This window comes from Aspergillus homomorphus, assembly GCF_003184865.1.
Source record: "Aspergillus homomorphus CBS 101889 unplaced genomic scaffold BO97scaffold_2, whole genome shotgun sequence".
NCBI lineage: Eukaryota > Fungi > Ascomycota > Eurotiomycetes > Eurotiales > Aspergillaceae > Aspergillus > Aspergillus homomorphus.
Genome location: NW_020291888.1, coordinates 1,096,821 through 1,115,121, shown reverse-complemented (window position 1 = coordinate 1,115,121; position 18,301 = coordinate 1,096,821). Strand labels below are relative to the sequence as shown.

At 52.5% G+C, this 18,301-nt stretch overlaps 5 protein-coding genes across 5 annotated transcripts; 3 read left to right on the top strand and 2 right to left on the bottom strand.

Moving 5' to 3' along the window:
* Window positions 1-118: 118 nt before the first annotated feature.
* BO97DRAFT_360603 (pseudouridine synthase PUS7) lies at window positions 119-2,566 on the bottom strand. The gene is made up of 2 exons (XM_025692366.1): window positions 2,311-2,566; window positions 119-2,248 (listed from the first exon to the last, which is right to left on the bottom strand). The coding sequence occupies exons 1-2, from the start codon at window positions 2,532-2,534 to the stop codon at window positions 178-180; spliced, it is 2,295 nt and encodes a 764-aa protein (XP_025556157.1). The 5' UTR covers window positions 2,535-2,566; the 3' UTR covers window positions 119-177.
* A 1,626-nt stretch (window positions 2,567-4,192) lies between these two features.
* On the top strand, window positions 4,193-5,509 carry BO97DRAFT_420387 (uncharacterized protein; the record flags this gene model as incomplete). Its single annotated transcript, XM_025696653.1, has 1 exon — window positions 4,193-5,509. The coding sequence occupies one exon, from the start codon at window positions 4,193-4,195 to the stop codon at window positions 5,507-5,509; it is 1,317 nt and encodes a 438-aa protein (XP_025556156.1).
* Window positions 5,510-6,125: 616 nt separating this feature from the next.
* Window positions 6,126-7,245, bottom strand: BO97DRAFT_335594 (DUF2293 domain-containing protein; the record flags this gene model as incomplete). Its single annotated transcript, XM_025691432.1, has 3 exons — window positions 6,126-6,581; window positions 6,661-6,783; window positions 6,958-7,245. The coding sequence occupies 3 exons, from the start codon at window positions 7,243-7,245 to the stop codon at window positions 6,126-6,128; spliced, it is 867 nt and encodes a 288-aa protein (XP_025556155.1).
* A 4,859-nt stretch (window positions 7,246-12,104) lies between these two features.
* On the top strand, window positions 12,105-14,807 carry BO97DRAFT_439909 (PHD finger domain protein; the record flags this gene model as incomplete). Its single annotated transcript, XM_025698027.1, has 2 exons — window positions 12,105-14,212; window positions 14,267-14,807. The coding sequence occupies 2 exons, from the start codon at window positions 12,105-12,107 to the stop codon at window positions 14,457-14,459; spliced, it is 2,301 nt and encodes a 766-aa protein (XP_025556154.1). The 3' UTR covers window positions 14,460-14,807.
* Window positions 14,808-16,500: 1,693 nt separating this feature from the next.
* On the top strand, window positions 16,501-17,742 carry BO97DRAFT_439908 (GNAT family N-acetyltransferase). The gene is made up of 3 exons (XM_025698026.1): window positions 16,501-16,550; window positions 16,617-16,969; window positions 17,057-17,742. The coding sequence occupies exons 2-3, from the start codon at window positions 16,857-16,859 to the stop codon at window positions 17,604-17,606; spliced, it is 663 nt and encodes a 220-aa protein (XP_025556153.1). The 5' UTR covers window positions 16,501-16,550; window positions 16,617-16,856; the 3' UTR covers window positions 17,607-17,742.
* The last annotated feature ends 559 nt before the right edge of the window (window positions 17,743-18,301 follow it).

Here is an 18,301-nt window from a genome sequence, read left to right as displayed (position 1 = left end):
TTCTGAGAACCAGAGAAATACGCAGTCGAGAAAGTGGTTGTCCATACCTAAGTGCATTCTGCATGCATCATATTCGGTAGGAATTGTGATTACCCATATCTTGATCATTAAGCGACCTCTCTATATGGCATTGCAACTGCAACTGGTATATACACTAACTTTTATATCTATACATGATCATCGTCCTTTTCCATAATCCGGTGTATAAGCCTTGACTTTTCCTCTCGTCAACTCCCTCAACGCCATGGTAGCATATTGGCTCGACCCAAGCTGGAACTTGAGCACTACGGCTAGCTTACGCTTCTCCGGCTCCTGAGCAGTAGGCGCCTCCTTCATCTCCTCGTCTTCAACACCAGCACCGTTCTTGTCCGAACCCCGGAGTCTTTCTAGATCGGTCGCCACGAACTGCTCGTCATCCTTCTCGTAGACCTTGACATCGACCGAATAGTCCGGCCCCATGCGGTTCAACAACTTGCGATACCCGCCCGTCAGACTCACATCCTTCCACTTGCGACGCATATCGAAGGGATCAAGCCCACCGCCCTGCTCGCTGCCCATAAACTCCTTGTAGAAATCCGTCATGGCGTTGGCCGGGTACAGCACATCGTAGCCGGGCAGCGTCAGGACGACATCGAAGATATTGTACTTGCCGCTGGCGGCTTCCTCCGCGGTAAGGGCGCGGGCGCGTGTGATGCCCTCGGCCACGTAGGCGCTATCGCCTGTCGCGTCGGGAGTGATGATGACTTCGCCATCGGCGTCAACAGTTTCGGCCGGTTCGGTAGTCGCGGCATCGGAAGCGCCGGTGGCGTTGGGGCCGCCGGAGGAGTCTTTGTTGATGTGCTCGTGGATCAGAACGAGGTCGCCCTCGACGACCTTGTCACCATACAGCCGCCAGCGTTCGGTCGCAGCGAAGTTCCAGACTAGAGATTGGTAGGCGTGAACGTACATCAGGCGCAGGTTGCGCGGGACGGCTTGTAGGGCGCCGAGGTAGTCAGCCTTCGAGCGGCCTAGTTGGCGCATGATGTTCGCCTCGGCGGAGAATTTACGAGGCAGTTTCTCGAGCGCCTTGCCGGCATTGGCGGTCGTCGTCCAGAGATGAATCGCTTCGGAGCGGGCGCGGTCGTCTGAGCTGATCAGAGCGGTGGCGGCGTCTCCCTCCTGTGCGGCGGCTAGCGTGTGTGGGCTGTAGTGGAGGATAGCATCACAGGCGCCCTTGAAATCGCCCTGGAGCATCATGACGCCGACGGTGTCTGTACGAGTGGCAAAGGTTCCGAAACGTTGCAGACCAAAGTAGTTGAAGTATCCCCTTTCGCGGAGGTTGTGTAAAGCAGTCTTGACAAGGCCAGTGGACTTGGCGATGGCGGCTTCGCGGTCCTGAAGGTCGACGACACCGGGGATCTCGCAGTCGCGGAGAGTGATGACGAACTCGTTGCCGTTAAGATCGCCCAGGTCGAGGCCGTACTTGCGATACTCGAAATCACCGAGGACTGCGTTGCGGAGAGTTGGGTTGAGCTTTGCAAGTCGCTCAGCCTGCACCCGGTATGCGCATGCTCTTTGGACTGTCACACCGCGTCGGTCCTTGGTTCCTGCGAATTGGAAAGTCTTCGAATTGACCTTAAGCTGCCGCCCGATGAAGTTGAGAATCTCCATAGTATCCTTATTCTCCTTGTAGATGGTGAAGTGCAGGTACGGTCCACCCAGCTCATCCCAATTGATCGGAACACGCGGGCCGTTGCCATTACCACGTCCACCCTGTGCCTTCTTGTTGTTTCGGTTTGGCGCAACCGAGATATTCATCATGCCTTCGCTGTCGGTCTGAGACTCGAGCTGGGAGTTGAAGATGCGACGGATCGCCTGGTGCATTTTGATGCGCAAATCGCGATCGGTGACCACGACGGTAGCGATCTTGCTAAAGTCACTTGGGCGCGACTTCGGATTTTCGAGAGCGCGTTTGTTCAGCGCCAAAATCATCTTGGTAGATTCTTCGCCAAAGAGGGACTCGAGAAGCGCGTTATCTTCGTCCGAAATCTGGAATTCAACGACAGGGGTCTCAGTGGTCGGTGCTGCATCTTTCTCGGTGGTAGTTTGAGTTTCCTCCTGTTGTGGCTTTTCGACCGGCTTCTCCGAGGACTGCTGGCCTGGGTTTTCCTTCTTCTGCTTATCTCTGGAAGTCTCTTGAGCGGGAACGTTCTGTAGATGCAACACTTCGCCGGACGGCACGATCTCGTTTACAAGGAAATCGGTATATCTAGACACGGGGGTTTGGTTAGAGTCATGTCCCGTGACAGTTTCGAGCGGCATAGAGCGCACCTCTTCTTCAAGATACCGGAAAACCCTTCGTTGTCCGCGCTGACATAGCCGGTAATTCCAACCTCGACTTCTCTGCGAGCCTGCGCATCATCGGCCGAAATTGGCGCGGCGACGGGTTCCGCAACTGGTTCACCGGACTGGGGGAGGACAGCCTCGTCCGTGGTGGGAGTGTTGTCAGTCTTGATCCGCTTGCGCGGCGACTCAATCACGTCAGCGCCCTCCATTGCAAATGACCGCGCAGAACCAACAAGTAGGTATGGCGGAGTTGGAGATGATTAAAGTCGTGATCACCGCGGAGCTCCAAAAAGTTCAGGTTACTGTCACGTTTTGCTTGGCTGGATTGAGTTAGAGCGGGGCTAGCCCTAAAGGGAAATCCCGATCTGGATCCATATATAATCATCATTGTATGAGCGGAACTGAATTTGAAGTACATTGTTGTAGTCGGTTTAACCAGACAATCGATATAATGAAATCTGTGGTAATGTGAAGCTGATCGCCATCGATGGTCGCAATTGAATACATTTTACTGAGTATGCAATCATCTCTGTATCCTATAACTTTCTGACCAGGATACGAGCTAAATTGTAGATCGCCCCTCGTGCTGCGCTGACGTTATGGTCAAACTGGCCAAGGTCTGCCCATAAGGGCACAAGACATGAGCAAGGGAAGTAGAGGGCCACTAATGAACCGAATCGATGGAATGCCCGTTCATCATGCTGCTTCGAGTGGTAATTGGGAAGTTTTCATTCGGGTCAGGGAATTGTCTGATAGTGTCAATAGTGTAAATGCTACAAGCGAGCTCAACAGACCTGACGGTTCAGGTTGGACGCCTCTTTCATGGGCTCTGCACAGTCAAAATGCAGACATCCGCATTGTGCAACGGATTGCACCGATGATAATAATGATGGCGATCGCGGTGATGGTGGGAGCTGTGCAGAGGGAGACGCTACTGCACGGGCATCTGGTGGGACTGAGGCTGGTGGGTTGCCTGGAGCAAAGGCCGATGATCATGGAAATAAGTCGGATGTTGATGTTGATACTGACGAGGAGGCTGACGACAACGAGACTGTGCAGGACAATGAGGAAGAAGATGACGATGATGAATGATCCCAGGGCCTCTTTGCTGTGTTGACTGAAAATGAGGAACCCGAACAACAATGGAGACTGACTACTCCGCTGTCTGGTCTACTCTAATGTGTTATGTAGTGATTGTATCCATGTCTCCTAGCTTGAAAACTTTTGATCGTTCTCTTTTCTTCGTTCTTTTTCTTTGTCCAGAGTCTGATAGAGGCCTTTGAGTTTGCAGGAAGCAACTTCAGAATTGAGTGAAGACGGATGTTCGATGCCACCTCACGAGCAACCGTCTCCATCTGATAATGATACAACTTACCAACAACCCTACATGCAGCATATCATCTGTTAGGCGTAAATGCGCATAAGATCCTGGAGAATGAAGAGAACAGGAACCTAGCGCATGTCTGTACGTAGATCAGATCATATACATGCTGACCACTCAACCATACCCGATGACTGATTCACGCAGAGGAAACCAACCAAGCCCTCCCTCCTATCCCTCCTAAACAATTATCTCTCCAGCCCCTTGGTACAGAAGAGCGAACTTACCAACTCACCCCGGTAAGTCAAGCTAGAAACAAAGACCTCCTTCACCACGCCCCATACAAACCCCGACCGAACAATAGCCGGAATCCTCCAGTAAAGTGCTCGAACAGCATATGCACCCAGCAACCTCGAAAGGAGTATATAAGCATCCTTCAACGCCCATCCCCTTCTATAATACCCCCATGCTCTCTTTCTCAGCGCAAACTGCTTCCCTCTCAATCTTCCCAAACAAGAGAAGCAAGCGAGCGAAGCCAATTCCGAAATGCCTCTCAACCCACTAGCAAACATATTCCAGCCCCCTCCGACCTTCGACCCCTCTCCTCCGCCGACAACGCCAGCAACGCTTGAAAGAATGTCGCCCCAACACTGGCGCGCCCAACGCTGTGAACGCCTCCGCCAGGCGGGAATACATTTGTCTCTTGTCCCGCGTGCCTCCACCTCTGGGAGCAACGGGGATGACGACAAGCCCGAGGAGGAGCACGACGGAGAGAAGGAGGAAGAAGAACACGTCATCGTGCCTGTAGAATTCAGCACGCTGCCCCTCGCCACTCGCACCCAGCATAGTTACTTCCTCGCTGCGCGCGAGCAGCTTTCGCGCTATATCCGCGCACACATCTCATCTCCGTCCGAGACTGTTGCGGTGCCTCGACTGTCGTCTCGTATGGGGTGGTATATGGGGCTCGAGTCTGATTCTGGGTCTGTAGATGAGTCTGAGGATGAGGCTGAGGCTGAGTATGAGTATGAGTATGAGTATGAGTTTAAGTCTGAGCTTGAGTCTGATTTAGGGTGGAAGCAGTTGGCGTCGTCGTCTGAGGGGCCCGCCGTTGAGGGAAAATTGTCTAAGAGGGGATCGTCTGAGGGAGAGGACGACAAGGTAGAGTCCCTAGGCAACGGCCATGGTTCGGTAACTAGATCCCAGTCCATTGATGAAAGCGGGTATGATGCCGATATTAACTCCCTTAGTAGCAGTGACATCGATGAGAGTTTCTGGAGCTGCAGTGATAGCGACGACGACGAGCCCGGCGACAAGAAAGAACAGGGCTACGACGCCTTCGAGGACTTCACAGCGAGGATCGAGTTCGTGCTGAATCTGAGTGCCGACCCCGTGTATCTGGCCGAGGATGAGCTGGCACTCGAGCCGGTTGAGGTCCTGCGGAGGTTGCGTGCGTATGTCGATCGGATTATCGACGTGATTGAGACGTCGGGCTCAAAGGGCGTCCCGCTTCCGTATTCGGCTGCGCCGGCGTTGGTGGCGGCGCGGATTGTGAAGGGGGCACAGTTCTTAGAGGACGATGTGGATGGTGATGATGATGATGAGGATGCCGAGTGGACGGACGAGGACGACGAGCGATCGTACGGTGAGTCCGAGGAATACTACTCTTCTGCTCAAGTTATGCTTATGGACCTTGACCCTGATAGCGCGGATGAGAACAGCGGTGATGAGGACGCGGACAATGATCCCCAGATTTACAGGGAGGACGACGTCGTGCCGCTGGATGAGGAGTTTGCGGGCCCCGTGCAGGCGCACAGGGACGTTGAGTCCGACCCTGCGTTCAAGTTCTGGATGGGTTGGGCATAACGGAAGAGGTATGTGTATGCTCATGGACCTGACTCTTTCGCTTCACTTCTTCTCTTGTATTCGTTGGACCTGTTCTCCCCTCTTTTCGAGGTTGTTCTCTGTTACAGTTCTTGCTCTGGGAGCTTTGCGTTAGGTACGACAGTTTTTTAGACCCATTTTAAAGAATTGCTTGTACTATGTTGATTTGTGAGAACTGTGTTTGTCGATAGATTAGCTAAGAGTGACTGTAGTATGAGAGGATGGAACTTACCATAAGGCCTACTCCACAAGAGCATCTACTTAAACAGGTAGTACAGCAGCTTATAAGGCTGCACACCTAGTCATGCAATGCACATGGCCGTCAAAGAAGAAAGTATCATTAGCCTGAGCTTGTAGTAAATTCTAATCAAGTACACAGCGTACCCCTCATAAAGCGTTATCTGCAACCCGAACTCCACATCCCATAAATCACACAGAAACCAAATGCAACCAGAGGTATCATCTATGCGAGGTGTTGTGACCTCTCCCAAGTCTAATGCCGAATGCAAAGAGTTGATCCAGAAAGCAGACCCGCATCAAAAGACAAACCATGCGCCCGATAGCCGAATTGAAAGCGAATGACCACAGCACGTGAATCTCATATAGCTCGATTGCGCAAAGCAAGAGCCTTCTTCAGCGCCTCCTGATCCCCACCCTCCCATGTAGCCCGGATCGTTCGGACTAGCCCGAAGACCGCTTCTCGCGCTTCTTCCCGCGGCAGACCAGAGTGGAGAAGCGAGTCGTATGGTGTCTGCGTGTGGCGGATATGCGCTTCCGTGGCCAGGATGGCCTTGCGTTTGTCGGATACGGTGGTGGCGCGTCCAACGCGGCCGGCGCCTTTCAGGAAGGCATGGTTGACAATCGTCTCGAGCGCGGATTCCGGCATGAGAGGGAATTGGGTGCGGAGGAGCTGCCGGGCCTTGGTCAGGTCTCGCTCGTCCCGGTTGTGGACCGCTTGGGCTCGGGTCTCAGCTGTCTCCGCGGCCGAGTGGCGGACGGATTCGTGGATGTCGTATGGGACGCGCAGGCCGATGGTGGACTTGCCCTTGTCGTCCTGAGATGGGTTAGTATCGATGTGGCTGCCATGGATGCAGACCGAGCTCGGAAAAGCGGGCAGGAAGGGGCCAGCCTACATAAACTACATAGACTACTTGATGAGCCTCCTTTGTCTTACTCCGACAGTGACGGGTGATGTAGACATCGCCCTTGGGGACGAAAGTATAGTTCTTGGGACACGGATCTTGACGAAGGCAGTTCTGGATAGGGAAAAGGGGTTCGTTAGCAACAGATGTCTGTGCTCGTGTGTTTTGCGCCAGGAGCTGCAGGATCAAGACGCAAGGGCGAAGCTGCAGGTGTTATCGAGAACGCTCCTCTTCCCCGCAACCTCCTGCCCCGCCCTTTCACAATAGGGGGTTCCTCCGGTGACTTACCTTTTCCAGAGGATCAGAAGATGGTGGGAGAATGGCTATCCTCCCCCGCTTGGGAGACAGCCTGCCTGTCCGGAGCTGAGTCCTTGCAGGCTTGGGTTTGGCCGTGTTCGCAGCAGTTCCGGGATTTCCCCCGTCGCGCTTCCTCAATACACTTCTTCTCCGTGCTTGTGCTAGAATCACCCGGGGAGAGGCCGGGCGGACTGCCAGGCCGGGTGAGGCTTTCTTGCGCTTGTTAAGTCTCTTGACGGCCTTGGGCCGGCCTTTCTGACGACGGGCGTTGACTGGCATGCTGTTAAGGACGGGAGATCTGGCGGACGTGAAACGTATGTATAGAGTCACCGACCCAGAGTGAAGTGGCGGTGACGGCAGAAGAGCGTTTGGAGAGTCGCTAGTCGATATGCTGTATGGTAGGACGCAAGTGGTCGACCGGTTATGAAGAGCTCTATGTCATCGGCTGACGGAAGATCGACAGATAGCGAGCGCAGGATTCAGAGCGGCGTTTGACTATAAGCCCAGAGGCGACGTGAAAGAGTGGCATGTCCATTGTGACGAAGTAGAATGTTGTTTTATGAGTTCTTTGTTTCAAGGATCCATATTGAGGCGTTCTGGCGCAAGAGGCCGGCGTCCGACATAATGATGCCCAAGGGAAGCCGCCGCCAGCATTCAAGCCGCGGACAATCCTCGATGGGGCGGCCTCATTGGCGGGGTCGTGGCGGCGGCGCCGGGGAAGTGTGGCTGAGAACTAAGGTACTAGTTAGTGCCTGTGTATCTAGGCATCTAGATCCCCGGACAACTGGTGAATTCGACTCGAGCGCACATCTTGCTCGGCCACAGACACCAACAATGCCAGACCTTGCAGACTTGTCAGAAGTCCGACAATATCAATTTTGGGATTGATGTGGTACTCCACACATCGTCAAGAGTATGTCTGATACAATAGTTGTGCATACTGTAGTACATGTCTAAACCTAGGTCACTCATGCGAGGCCGGGGTGTTCATTGTCTCTCTTTCGGACAAGAATAGCCGAGCACAGTTTACAACCGTTGATAGGAGAGATGGATGCGATCTGGTGGAACCTGCCAGCTGAAAGGGAGCCAAACCAATAGTTAGCCACGAGTGCTGAATGTGCGGACGTTAAGCAGTAACCGAAAAGTGTAGCTAGCAATCGAGAGCGTTCTCTGCAATAGTTTTCCGACACTACTGTCGTCGAACTGCATCAATCGTATAGATCCACACAAGTGACAGATCACCCAGGGCAACTACTTCAGTTAGTAGCAAGAGCATATTAATCAGCTGAAAATGGCTGCATGCACCCAGAAGTGTTCCTCTTGCTACAAAGAGCGATTGACGCTGACTGTTTAGCTTTTGATAACTACCTGCATGAAAAGATCCGACCACGCCACGTTCTTGTCGCCAACGGAGAAGAGCCCATGAAGCCCTCTATGATCCGACTGCTTGGCCAGGCAAAGGGCCTGCCTGCTTGATTCTCCGGTCTCAGATCTCGCGGGGTCTGATTCAGCCCGCTCGTGTGTGCTAGAGGAGGATTGGGTCCCTGGAGCAGCCAACTTGGAAAGGCTCACCCTCCTTGCTGTTGTCTCCAACTCTAATATAGCCAAATCGATCATTGGGAGGGGCGGCTAAACGCACCGGCTGCATCGAGACCATGTCAGGGGCTCTGGATTTATTAAATAAGATGAGGAGTTTCTTGTGTCTGTCCAACCGCGTTACACCGCAGGGCGTCTTCACTACAGCTGCAGGTCCCATGGCTCGCGTGCAGGTCTAGCGGCTAAGCGATTGTCGATTGTCGGATGATGGCCGCTGTGGTAAAGCTGAAAGGACAGATAGAACGGACGGACAGAGTCACGATCTTCGCCCCTTAGAGCGACCATAGTACAGTAGTAGTAGTAGGAGGGGGTGACAATCAGAGCAGAGCAGGGATGTCGAACAAGACAAGTCCAAGGTCCAGCAAGCCCATCCGTATACTAACCGTCTCAGGGCCACTGTTCTGCCTGGGATAGGCTCCCCTTTCCCCCCGTCCTCAACCCGTTCCGACCAATGGCGGGTTCCCAGGATAGCAACTAAAGAGCCGAGAGCGAGAGAGCCCTGAGCCAGGTACGAACACAGCTTGTGTACAGTGTAGTCTAGTAGTCTACTCCGTATCTCCATCGCCGTGCCCGAGATTAGTCTAGACTTAGTTGGTGTTTGGGGCGTCTCACGTCCGGTCGCGGTCGCCCAATCCTTAGGCGGGTCCTATCCCAAAGAGGTAATATTACTCCCGGACTTTGACCCCGGAGGAAAAGAGGAGGATGTCTCAGCTTCTCCATTCATCATCGCTCAACTATGATGTTATTTCTTACTGCTTTCATCGCTGAATTGCGGAGAGTACTGCATCTGCTCTGGGCCATTGACCGGATTGGCTCTGGACAACCCCCTTTTGTTTGTGCTTGTGTCCGTTTGTGTGCGTGTGCGTGTGCGTGTGCGTCTGTGTGTGTGTATGTGTCTTTCGTTTTCTGTCACCACGCCTCACCCGAGACGGAGTGGATAGCTGCAGCGGAGAGGCCAAAGGCTAGCCTCAAGAATGGTCTAGCTGGCCAGGTTCAGGAGTTGGCATAATCAGGGCCACTTCTCTGACTTTAGTGACCACCATGGCGTCATCGCTTCTCCGATTCAGGGCCAATTCGACCGAGGAAAGGCAATTAAATTTCGGACAGCTCAAGCTCCGTCTCTCTGCTGGTCTACTCCCCAACATCTACATACAACCTAGATGTTCCCCCGAGTCGCCCAATGGGCGGCTACGGATCTAGCCTGGTGTTTCTCGTGGTCTGTTTGAGCTGAGTCAGATCTCATTCGAGTCAGCCAGAGAGCTGAAGAGACAGAACAACAGCTCAGGGCGTCCGAGGCTCGTTAGTTAGTCTAGTCCGGGAACGGGTTGCAGGGCTCCATCCATCTTCCCCTCTCCCCTTTCCCCCATCGCCTAATGTGGGCTGGATCGACGACTTAATAAGAGAGTCTTGATCAATTTGACCCTTGTCGAGCGATCTCAGACTCCGGGATGGAGTTGGGGATTGACCAGCTTGGGGGTCGATCGACGGCGGCTCAAGGCCAACAATCTAGCCACGACACTGGCCAAAAAGCTTCATTGAGCGGTAGGTATATCTACCTCCAGGTAGATAGAATAGGCAGAGACCCGATCACTCAGGTCAGTCGGGGTGATTTAGATCGGGGACCTCCACTCTCTGATTGAAGGATTAATGAAGGCGTCAGCAGCCCGCCAACAATGCCAGTAGCGATCGCGTGGGAGGAGATAAGACGATCCACGGAATTGGACCGCCGTTCCTTGTTCTGGGAAACCACCACGGGCGCTCTGAACTTCCTAAATAAAGTCTCTGCGGCCGTCTTCTTCCGTCAAATCCAGTTATGTCTGGAGTTGCTGCTGGTCTGGGGGTTGAATGAGGCAGTATATTGTTCTAGTTGCGGTGCATTGATCGTTCAGGGCCAGCCCCCCGGGGATCCATACATGATGAACCCGATGAACCCGCGGAACCTCGATCGCTAATGGAAACCGATTCATATCAGGACTGGTTCTTCTACTCCCTGCGCTGCAGATGGAGTCTATTCAGCAGTCTATGATGCTCTTCTTTGCACGCTGACTTGTTTCCTTCAATATATGGTTAACCACAAGCTTGTCCGACTCGAACCGGCCGCGATTATCGTTCCATCAAAGTGCCGAATCTCCACCACAACCGGATATAGTAGAAGGTGGATGATATGGATGAAGACACTCAATGATGAAAGCCCTATAGTATTGAGCCTTAAGACGGGGAGTGCAGGAAGGATAAATGGGCGATTGGCAGCTAAATGGCCCAGGTGTCACACGATGGAAGGCATGATTGAACCAGCATCAGAATGGTGGCAGAACCGGTTCTAGGGTTCTTCAACCTCTCGTAGCCTTTTTTTCCCCCCTTCATTGAAAATGGTTCCCTAGTGGATCTGCGGATGTATGTAAAAAGAAAAAAAAAGAGGGCAGAAAAAAAAAACTGTCAAAGTATTACCAAATTACAAACAGAGGAAAACGAAAACATGAAAATTCAATTTCCTATCTTTTCTCTAACAATTGCTTCCCTCCAATTACCACTTCCTATTTGAACAATTTCTCTCCTTGTCTGTCTCCTTGGGAACCAACGAAGGCAGGTAGAAGTTAGTTAGGTAGTGTCTGTGTACTTACAGACTGACTACTGACTGAGTGATTGTACAGTACTTCCTTCCGGTTGCGGTCCCAAGAAACTTCCCAAGAAATCACCACCCAAGGACGAGAAAGCCACTGAAAAGAAAAGAGAACAGAAGAGAAGAGAGAAAAGGTCATTCCGCCGTTGCAGTGCACCACCCTTTTGTTCAGGAGAACTGCATCATCATTCCTGGAACCTCTTCCCTGATCACATCACTTCTTACTTCCCTTCTCCCCCTCCTCTCTCTCTCCCTCCTTCCCTCCGCCTCCCTCTTTAAACGACTCTCCTTTGTCTTCTCTCCTCCTTCTCCTCCTCTTCTCCCCTAGGAAAGCTCCTGGGGTCCGTTGTCCTTCCTCTTACCCCCCCGGCCTATTCGACTAGTATGTGCTAGACCGGCAATTCTACCCTGTTCCCGTTCGTTCAGTCCTTCGAGGGGTTCCAACGCAAAGCTCGAGTTCAATGACCCTGCGGAAGCTCACATTCGTCGGCAACTTCGATCCCTACGGAACCCTTCTCCTTCAACATTCCTGACGGCTCGCAAAAATCTCGAGACTTAACGAGAGAGTTGCCTGGCAGCTTGCAATTGAATGGTTGCTGGGATCACACAGTTGCTGACATGAGTTGGGATCACCCTGTGCACAGGTATGTGGCTTCGTTCGTTCCATCCTCTCTCCTACACTACACATACGACACGGCTGGCACAAGCGGGGTTGCTTTGTCTTCTTTATTCCTCTTCACACCACGGCTGGGAAATCGCTTTTCGATTCTGGTGCTTGTGTGCTTCACTTTCTCCCCGGCTTCTTCCATGTGTATATAATTGCACCACATATACAATTTGTCCGCTCTGGCCCTAGGCTGGTCCCGCGGAGCTTCCTGTCAAGCTCCGAATTTCCACCCAGTAGCCGCCCCCCATGTGCACAATGATACTGACGGAGCCGTCCTTGTTTACGTGCAGCTTCAGCTATCCAAACGGTGAACCTCAGACCCCAACGAGGACCCCTCCGACGACCACAATCTTCGGTGATTCGGCCTTCCAGACCCCCAAACTCGAGTCCAGCTTCTTCGATCCCCGAGTCACTTGGGACACCTCCGATCCCTATGCCTCCAGCCCCGAGTTTCTTCGTACGCCTCAGAAGTTCGGTATAGCCACTCCTTCGATCAATCCTCTCCGTTTGCCAGACACTGGATCCGACCGACCGTTAGACGCAGAACCCAATCTGAGGAGTGCCAAACCGTCGGAGCAGGAAACAGATACAGCGAAACGGCGCCGTCCGTCCAAACCCAATGGCTTCATAGGGGAGGATTGTCCGCGGACGGGGGATTCCGCAAAATCTGCTGCCACAATCCAGACTCCTCCACCGAGCAGCGCTTCCAGGAGAAAAATGACGGAGCTTAGGGAGGGTAAAGGCACCGGTCGACGGACTTCCGACTCCAGTGCCTTGGGAGCTCATCTCGAGACCCCTAGCCGGATCATGGGGGCTTCTCCCCGGTTGTTTAATTTCACCTCTTCCCCGGACCCGTTTCAACTGGGCCCGATGCACCCTTCCGCATCCCCTCTATTCCCGCAACAGAGATTGTTCTGGGATCAGGATCTGGGTAACCATGAGATCGGGATGGGCCTCTCGACCAGCGGAGTTGATCTGTTCGCTCCGCAGACCAGCGGCCCCTTCCAGCTCAACCCTCCGCCCCTGCAGGATTCCCACATCCCTCAACTACCCACCATTGAGGGTCACATGGAACTTCCCGAATTTAACAGCAACGGCTTTAACTTATCTTCAACTACCACCACCGATGCGGCGCTGTTCCCCGCCCCGTTCTCGACCTCCCCTCGCCTACCGATAACAAAGGCTGAGGATCCAGCCATGTTTCTCAGCTCGCCGGCACGTCGGTTTGGGGGACCCCAGCCGACTCCGGAGAAGAGACTCTTTGGTCGGCCCACTCGCCAGCCTTATCATCACCAGACAGAGGAGTCGAAGCGGGAAGAGCTCCGTCGGGTACAGAGTGTTCACCAGCAGCTCTCCGCATTCGATAACGAGGACGATGACTACACTCCTCGACAGACTCGGCCGATGCTGACCCGTAGTCTCACCCACACCGCTGTCACGTCTTCCTCTTCTCGCTCAGGAATCGGGAGCACGATGTCCTCGACGAATGGCATCCGCAAGAGCCCGTCCAAAGGCCGATTATCTCCCGTCAAGTCGATGCGGCAGTCGATGCCCCGGTCAACGTCCGCCGCTAGCCTTCCCACCCGTTCTCAGTCCCTAGTCCTGAAAATTGGCCGAGATGGTCGAGCCAAGACCGAAATGCAGCCTGTGCAAGAGTCAGCAACTGGATTGACAGACCCCATCACCGCTATGGATTTGGAGGGCTCTACCACTGAAAGCGAGTATGACTCGGTTGATTATTCTGAATATCCCATCCTCCCCAGTCGAAACCCCTCTTTCGCCTTTTCAGATGCTGGGAGGTCGGTGACGGCTCGCAGTGACTCAGGTTCCCGGCCTCATTCTAAGGGTTCCTATACGTCGACGGCGGCCTCATCTCAGTCGGGACGGATGTCTCCTTGGAATGGATCTGCTCGGGGCCTGTCCCGCCGACCTCAATATAAGCCCACTCTGGATGACTGGAAACGGACTCCGAAAAGACAAACTGGCATGCTGCACTCGGATCTGTCTTATCTGAGTGCTGGATCGCTGGGAGAGCCATTTGACGATGTCGAGGAGGACAGCGGTGATGCCCAGCATGCCCTCCGGAAGGTGTTACAAGAGCGTGGCCGTCCGATTCGGCCTCATACTGTCAGTTACAGCTCGCGAATTGGCCGAGCTAACCGTTCGCTGGCTCACCTCCGGTCGTCACCGCCGCGATTCGGTGCCGAATTGGATATCGGCGCGCGAGCCATGAACACTTCCCCCACTACGATGACGGACCCCGACATTGCTACACCGATCACCGATCGGTTCAGCAATCCAAGCCGGGGGACCAGGTGTGTTTGCCATTCTATGGACAACGGTGGCCATTTGATGATCCAATGGTAAGTCATTCCAGACGATGGAGCAACTTCGTCCCTAGCCTGACTTAAGGACAGTGAATCATGCAGTCACTGGTTGCATACCAAGTGTGTTGGGCTTGAACGGGCCAATCTCCCGTCTGTCTATGTCTGCGTGTTCTGCGTTGCACAGACCCCCACTCGGAAGAACAATCGTGTTCGAGTTCCCCTTGGGGGAGTCGGTCCGGCTCCTACCTCACCTCTGGCCCATAAGTCCTATCGTTTCCGCTGAACCATCGTCAACTTGCGTACGCTGATACGACTTCATCCTTTTCTCCTCTGTGACCTAATTTTCTTCTTCAATACCCCTCCTCATACGCTACACAACCTCATACCCATACTCTCGCCGCTCCACTCGAGCCGGAGAGAATTTTTCTCGTTAACCTGGGTCTCCTTTGTTATTCTGTCCTGGATTTAGACATACCCCTTTTCCCTTTCTGAAACATAACATCTCTTTTCCGGGCGGCTCCGTGCTTGCATCACCGCAGTGATGGGAGCTATCTCCCTATTGTGTTTAATTGTCCGGCAAAGGGCCACGTGATACCTTGTATTTTGTATGTAACCACTGTTAATCAACAACAAATATAACCAATGATGATGAAACATATCTCAAGATTTTGCGGTGTGCGTCTGAGTAATCGTCCCGATTGTGATGCTCTCTACTCTGGAAGCCATAAACTTGATCTTGCACTCAATTTGAGGAACCCGTCCAACTCAAATGTCTCTTCTGGTAGAGCTGCCTACGATTTGCCTGCCCCGATGACTGACCCATAGACCAATTACGCAGTCTACGTCCTGCGACGCGGGTGTAAGTTAGAATCCACCTAGCTACGGTGCTCGACCTCTTTCCTTTGAGTCTCGTGATGCAATGGTATATGCGTAGCAGAGATAACAGGATTCTTTTTTCATGTTTCAACATCCAGGGTGTATACTACCTTACTTAGTTCTATAGTACACGTGACAAGAGTTATATATACATATACGATATGATCTATATAAAGTAAAATCGAAACTCCGAGATCCAGCTGATGATTCAAACACAGCCAGTCCCCCCATCGTGTCGTCTTCACGACTTGGGATCTCCAACTAGGTTTTCCGGACAAGTAGTAGATGAAAGCCTTTTCGGGTCTTAGTACTGAGTCAATTGCATGCTTCCTCGTGATATTCTCGCTAGAATTTCGATGTTTTCGAGTACGTTCATTGCAGCCCTCGCAGTTCAGTAACCGTTACCATATCAGCCTTGAATAATGCTCTGAAGTCGAGACCGGCAGAGGAATCTCAAATTTCCATCGTCTTGTCGTTGGTGGGTTCAAAAACGTACCTCGCAAGTCGAAAATTCGACCAGCCCCGAGGAACGCCAGCGGTTCAAGGCACTTTTGCTGCTCTCGTCCATTATCATCACCAGGGGAAAGCGCATGCACCCACACCGTTGGGTAGGTTGTCATTGAAGCTGATCTTGGGCGGTTGATGTGTTCTCTCGCATCTGGTGCTTCCGACTGTTGGGTTTTCTGTCGGGGGGATAGTGGTTTTGAAGATTGTATGTTTCTGGTGGGTCGGGAGTGAGTAGAGATGGTATAGAATGGTAGTTGAGCAATGTGTGGTTGATTGTGAGATTAGAAGACCTCACTTTTGGTTTATGTGAAGAGGGGTGTGTAAGAGAGATGTAGAGAAACGAAGTTGGAGAGAGAAAAAAACAGAGAAAGAAAGAGAGGGTGCGTTATTGGGAGAGAGAGAGAGAGAGAGAGAGAGAGAGAGGGAGAGGGAGGGAGGGAGGGAGGGGAAGATAAGGGATGAAGGAGGACGACTGGAAGGGGATATAGACCTGGCTTGGCCTACTGGCCAGCTTGAATGAGAGATTGGTGCATGGAGTGGAAGCCTGATAGATTTACTGAGGTATGCTAAATAGTTGTTGATAGGATAAGACAACAATGCCCTTCTATTGAGATTACTCCAGCCATGAGTGGTGAATACTAAACAAAAACACTGAAGTCACTAGTGTTGCTCTGCCCTTCAGGTCAATGGGAAAATCTCGGAGGATTTCTTCTGTCTTGCAGCATGCATGGGTTACACAGCTGCCATAGACAGTTCCTTCAAATACTGTCGGGTGCTGCCATAAGTTCTGGGGTCTATGAGTACCCACTCAACAGAACAGAGCAAGTATACCTCCGACACCCCAGGTCTAGCACATAAACAAACGCCTGTCAGCACTAACCCAACAAGCTCTATAAATTATCCAAGTAGCATTCATCTAACCTCCGAGCCTAAAGACCACAGTTCTACCTAACCATCATACAAATACTCAATCCCCACCCAAACGACAAAAGTAAGACATAACCAACCACCAATTACCCCAAACAGTCCTGTGGAAAAGTGACTCAAAACAGTCTAGGAAATTAATCTACGCAATGACTCACTTACCCGTCCGCAATACGAGAACACCAAAACACACAACCCACCCATACCACCCCGATAAATAAGATAGCTGATAGCTAGATAAGATAGACATCCCTCAATTCCTCAAGTCCAACCAGGCACATCCCCAACTCAAATCACAGCATATACACCCAAGCCCAACCCTCAATCCGCACCAGAACCCCCTTCTAAACGAACCCCCCCAAAGCGCACAAAAATGTACAAAGCACCCGCCTTCACAACCCCACGCCTGCTCTTCGAGCCCATGACCCTTTCAGATCTAGACGACATGCACGAGATCCGCAATAAACCCGAGGTGATGAAATGGAGGTAAGCGATGCCTATTCCCCCTGCCCCCAATCCCCATCCCCAACCCAAGAGGACCAAGTCCATACTAACCCAGACCAAAACAACCAGCATGCGCAAAACCCCGGACCAATCCCTCGCAGAAACCAAGACATGGCTCACAAACTTCGTCTCAGGCGAATCCCAACCGCCGCGGCTCTGCTACGTCATCCGCGAGCTCTCGTCGTCGGGGACAAAGGGCCGGGTGATCGGTAACATGGGCGTGCGGATGGAGCCGGCGCCTGCGGGGCGAGAGGATCCCGGGTTGGTTGCGTCGTCCGAGGCAGCCCCTGCTGCTGTCGCTGGCGGGATAGTCCTCACGCCGGGCAAAGATCGGTGGGAACTGGGGTATATCTTCCACCCGGAGGTGTGGGGGCGCGGGTACGCCAGCGAGGCCGTGCAGCATCTCAGCGCGCGGTTCTTCGAGTACCTGCGAGATGCGATGGTTGCGGTCTATGCGGACCAGGCGGCGAATGTCGAGCCGGGGTTGTTTGCGATCACGAATTTCGATAATGGGCCGAGTGCGCGCGTGCTGGTTAAGAATGGGTTTGTGGGGCCTGTGGAGGAGTTTGTTGAGGGGGATGGGACGAGGTGTGTGGTTTTTGTGAAGGTTGGGGTTTAGATATCCAAGTCAAGGGAAGGGGGGAGGGGGGCGTGTATAATTAAGGAATTGATTCTTGGAGTTTGGGCGGGGTATAGAGCATGGTTCTGTGTTATGTGGTTAGTGTTGTGATAGAGACTGGGCTGTACTTGCAAATCAATTCAAGGTGTTCATGCTTGGAGGGTGGTGGAGGGTGGGATCAACACCAATCTCCCACTTCAAGAACCTCTAAATGCATTGCTGGATATCAAAGAATGTGCTGGTGTATTTTTAACCAATGAATCGTCCGGCTTGGTCATGAATGTGTTAGTTCGGATCGCTTCAAGCTCAACCGTGCATCAATCACCTGAATCGGTGGTAACTTGGGGTATATACATCGTAGTATAGTATGAGTAAGGACAGGAATGCATGGGAAATGTGCATGCAAGAATGAGTATCGCACGCATCATAATAGATACTACCATAACCATCTCCAACTTATAACATAACCCACGCCCAGAACGCAATGCAGGCGTATCGAATATATCAGTAATAAATATAAGATAAAATGGCTGGAATCAAGCCGACAGAAATAGACTCAACGACAATATATCCGTTCGTTGCGGGCACAAAAGTATTTTCCCTTCATCAAGTCCTGCGAACGACGAGGGAATAATTCACCGTCCGATGATGGAGCTTTGGGACACAAACAGCAAACTCCAGACTCCATGATCCTC

Coding starts and splice junctions, on each gene's coding strand:
- BO97DRAFT_360603 (XM_025692366.1), bottom strand. CDS start 2,534: ATGGAGGGCGCTGACGTGATTGAGTCGCCGCGCAAGCGGATCAAGACT. Junction 2,249..2,310: donor TCCGGTATCTTGAAGAAGAG/GTGCGCTCTATG, acceptor CCCCGTGTCTAG/ATATACCGATTTCCTTGTAA.
- BO97DRAFT_439908 (XM_025698026.1), top strand. CDS start 16,857: ATGTACAAAGCACCCGCCTTCACAACCCCACGCCTGCTCTTCGAGCCC. Junction 16,970..17,056: donor CCCGAGGTGATGAAATGGAG/GTAAGCGATGCC, acceptor CAAAACAACCAG/CATGCGCAAAACCCCGGACC.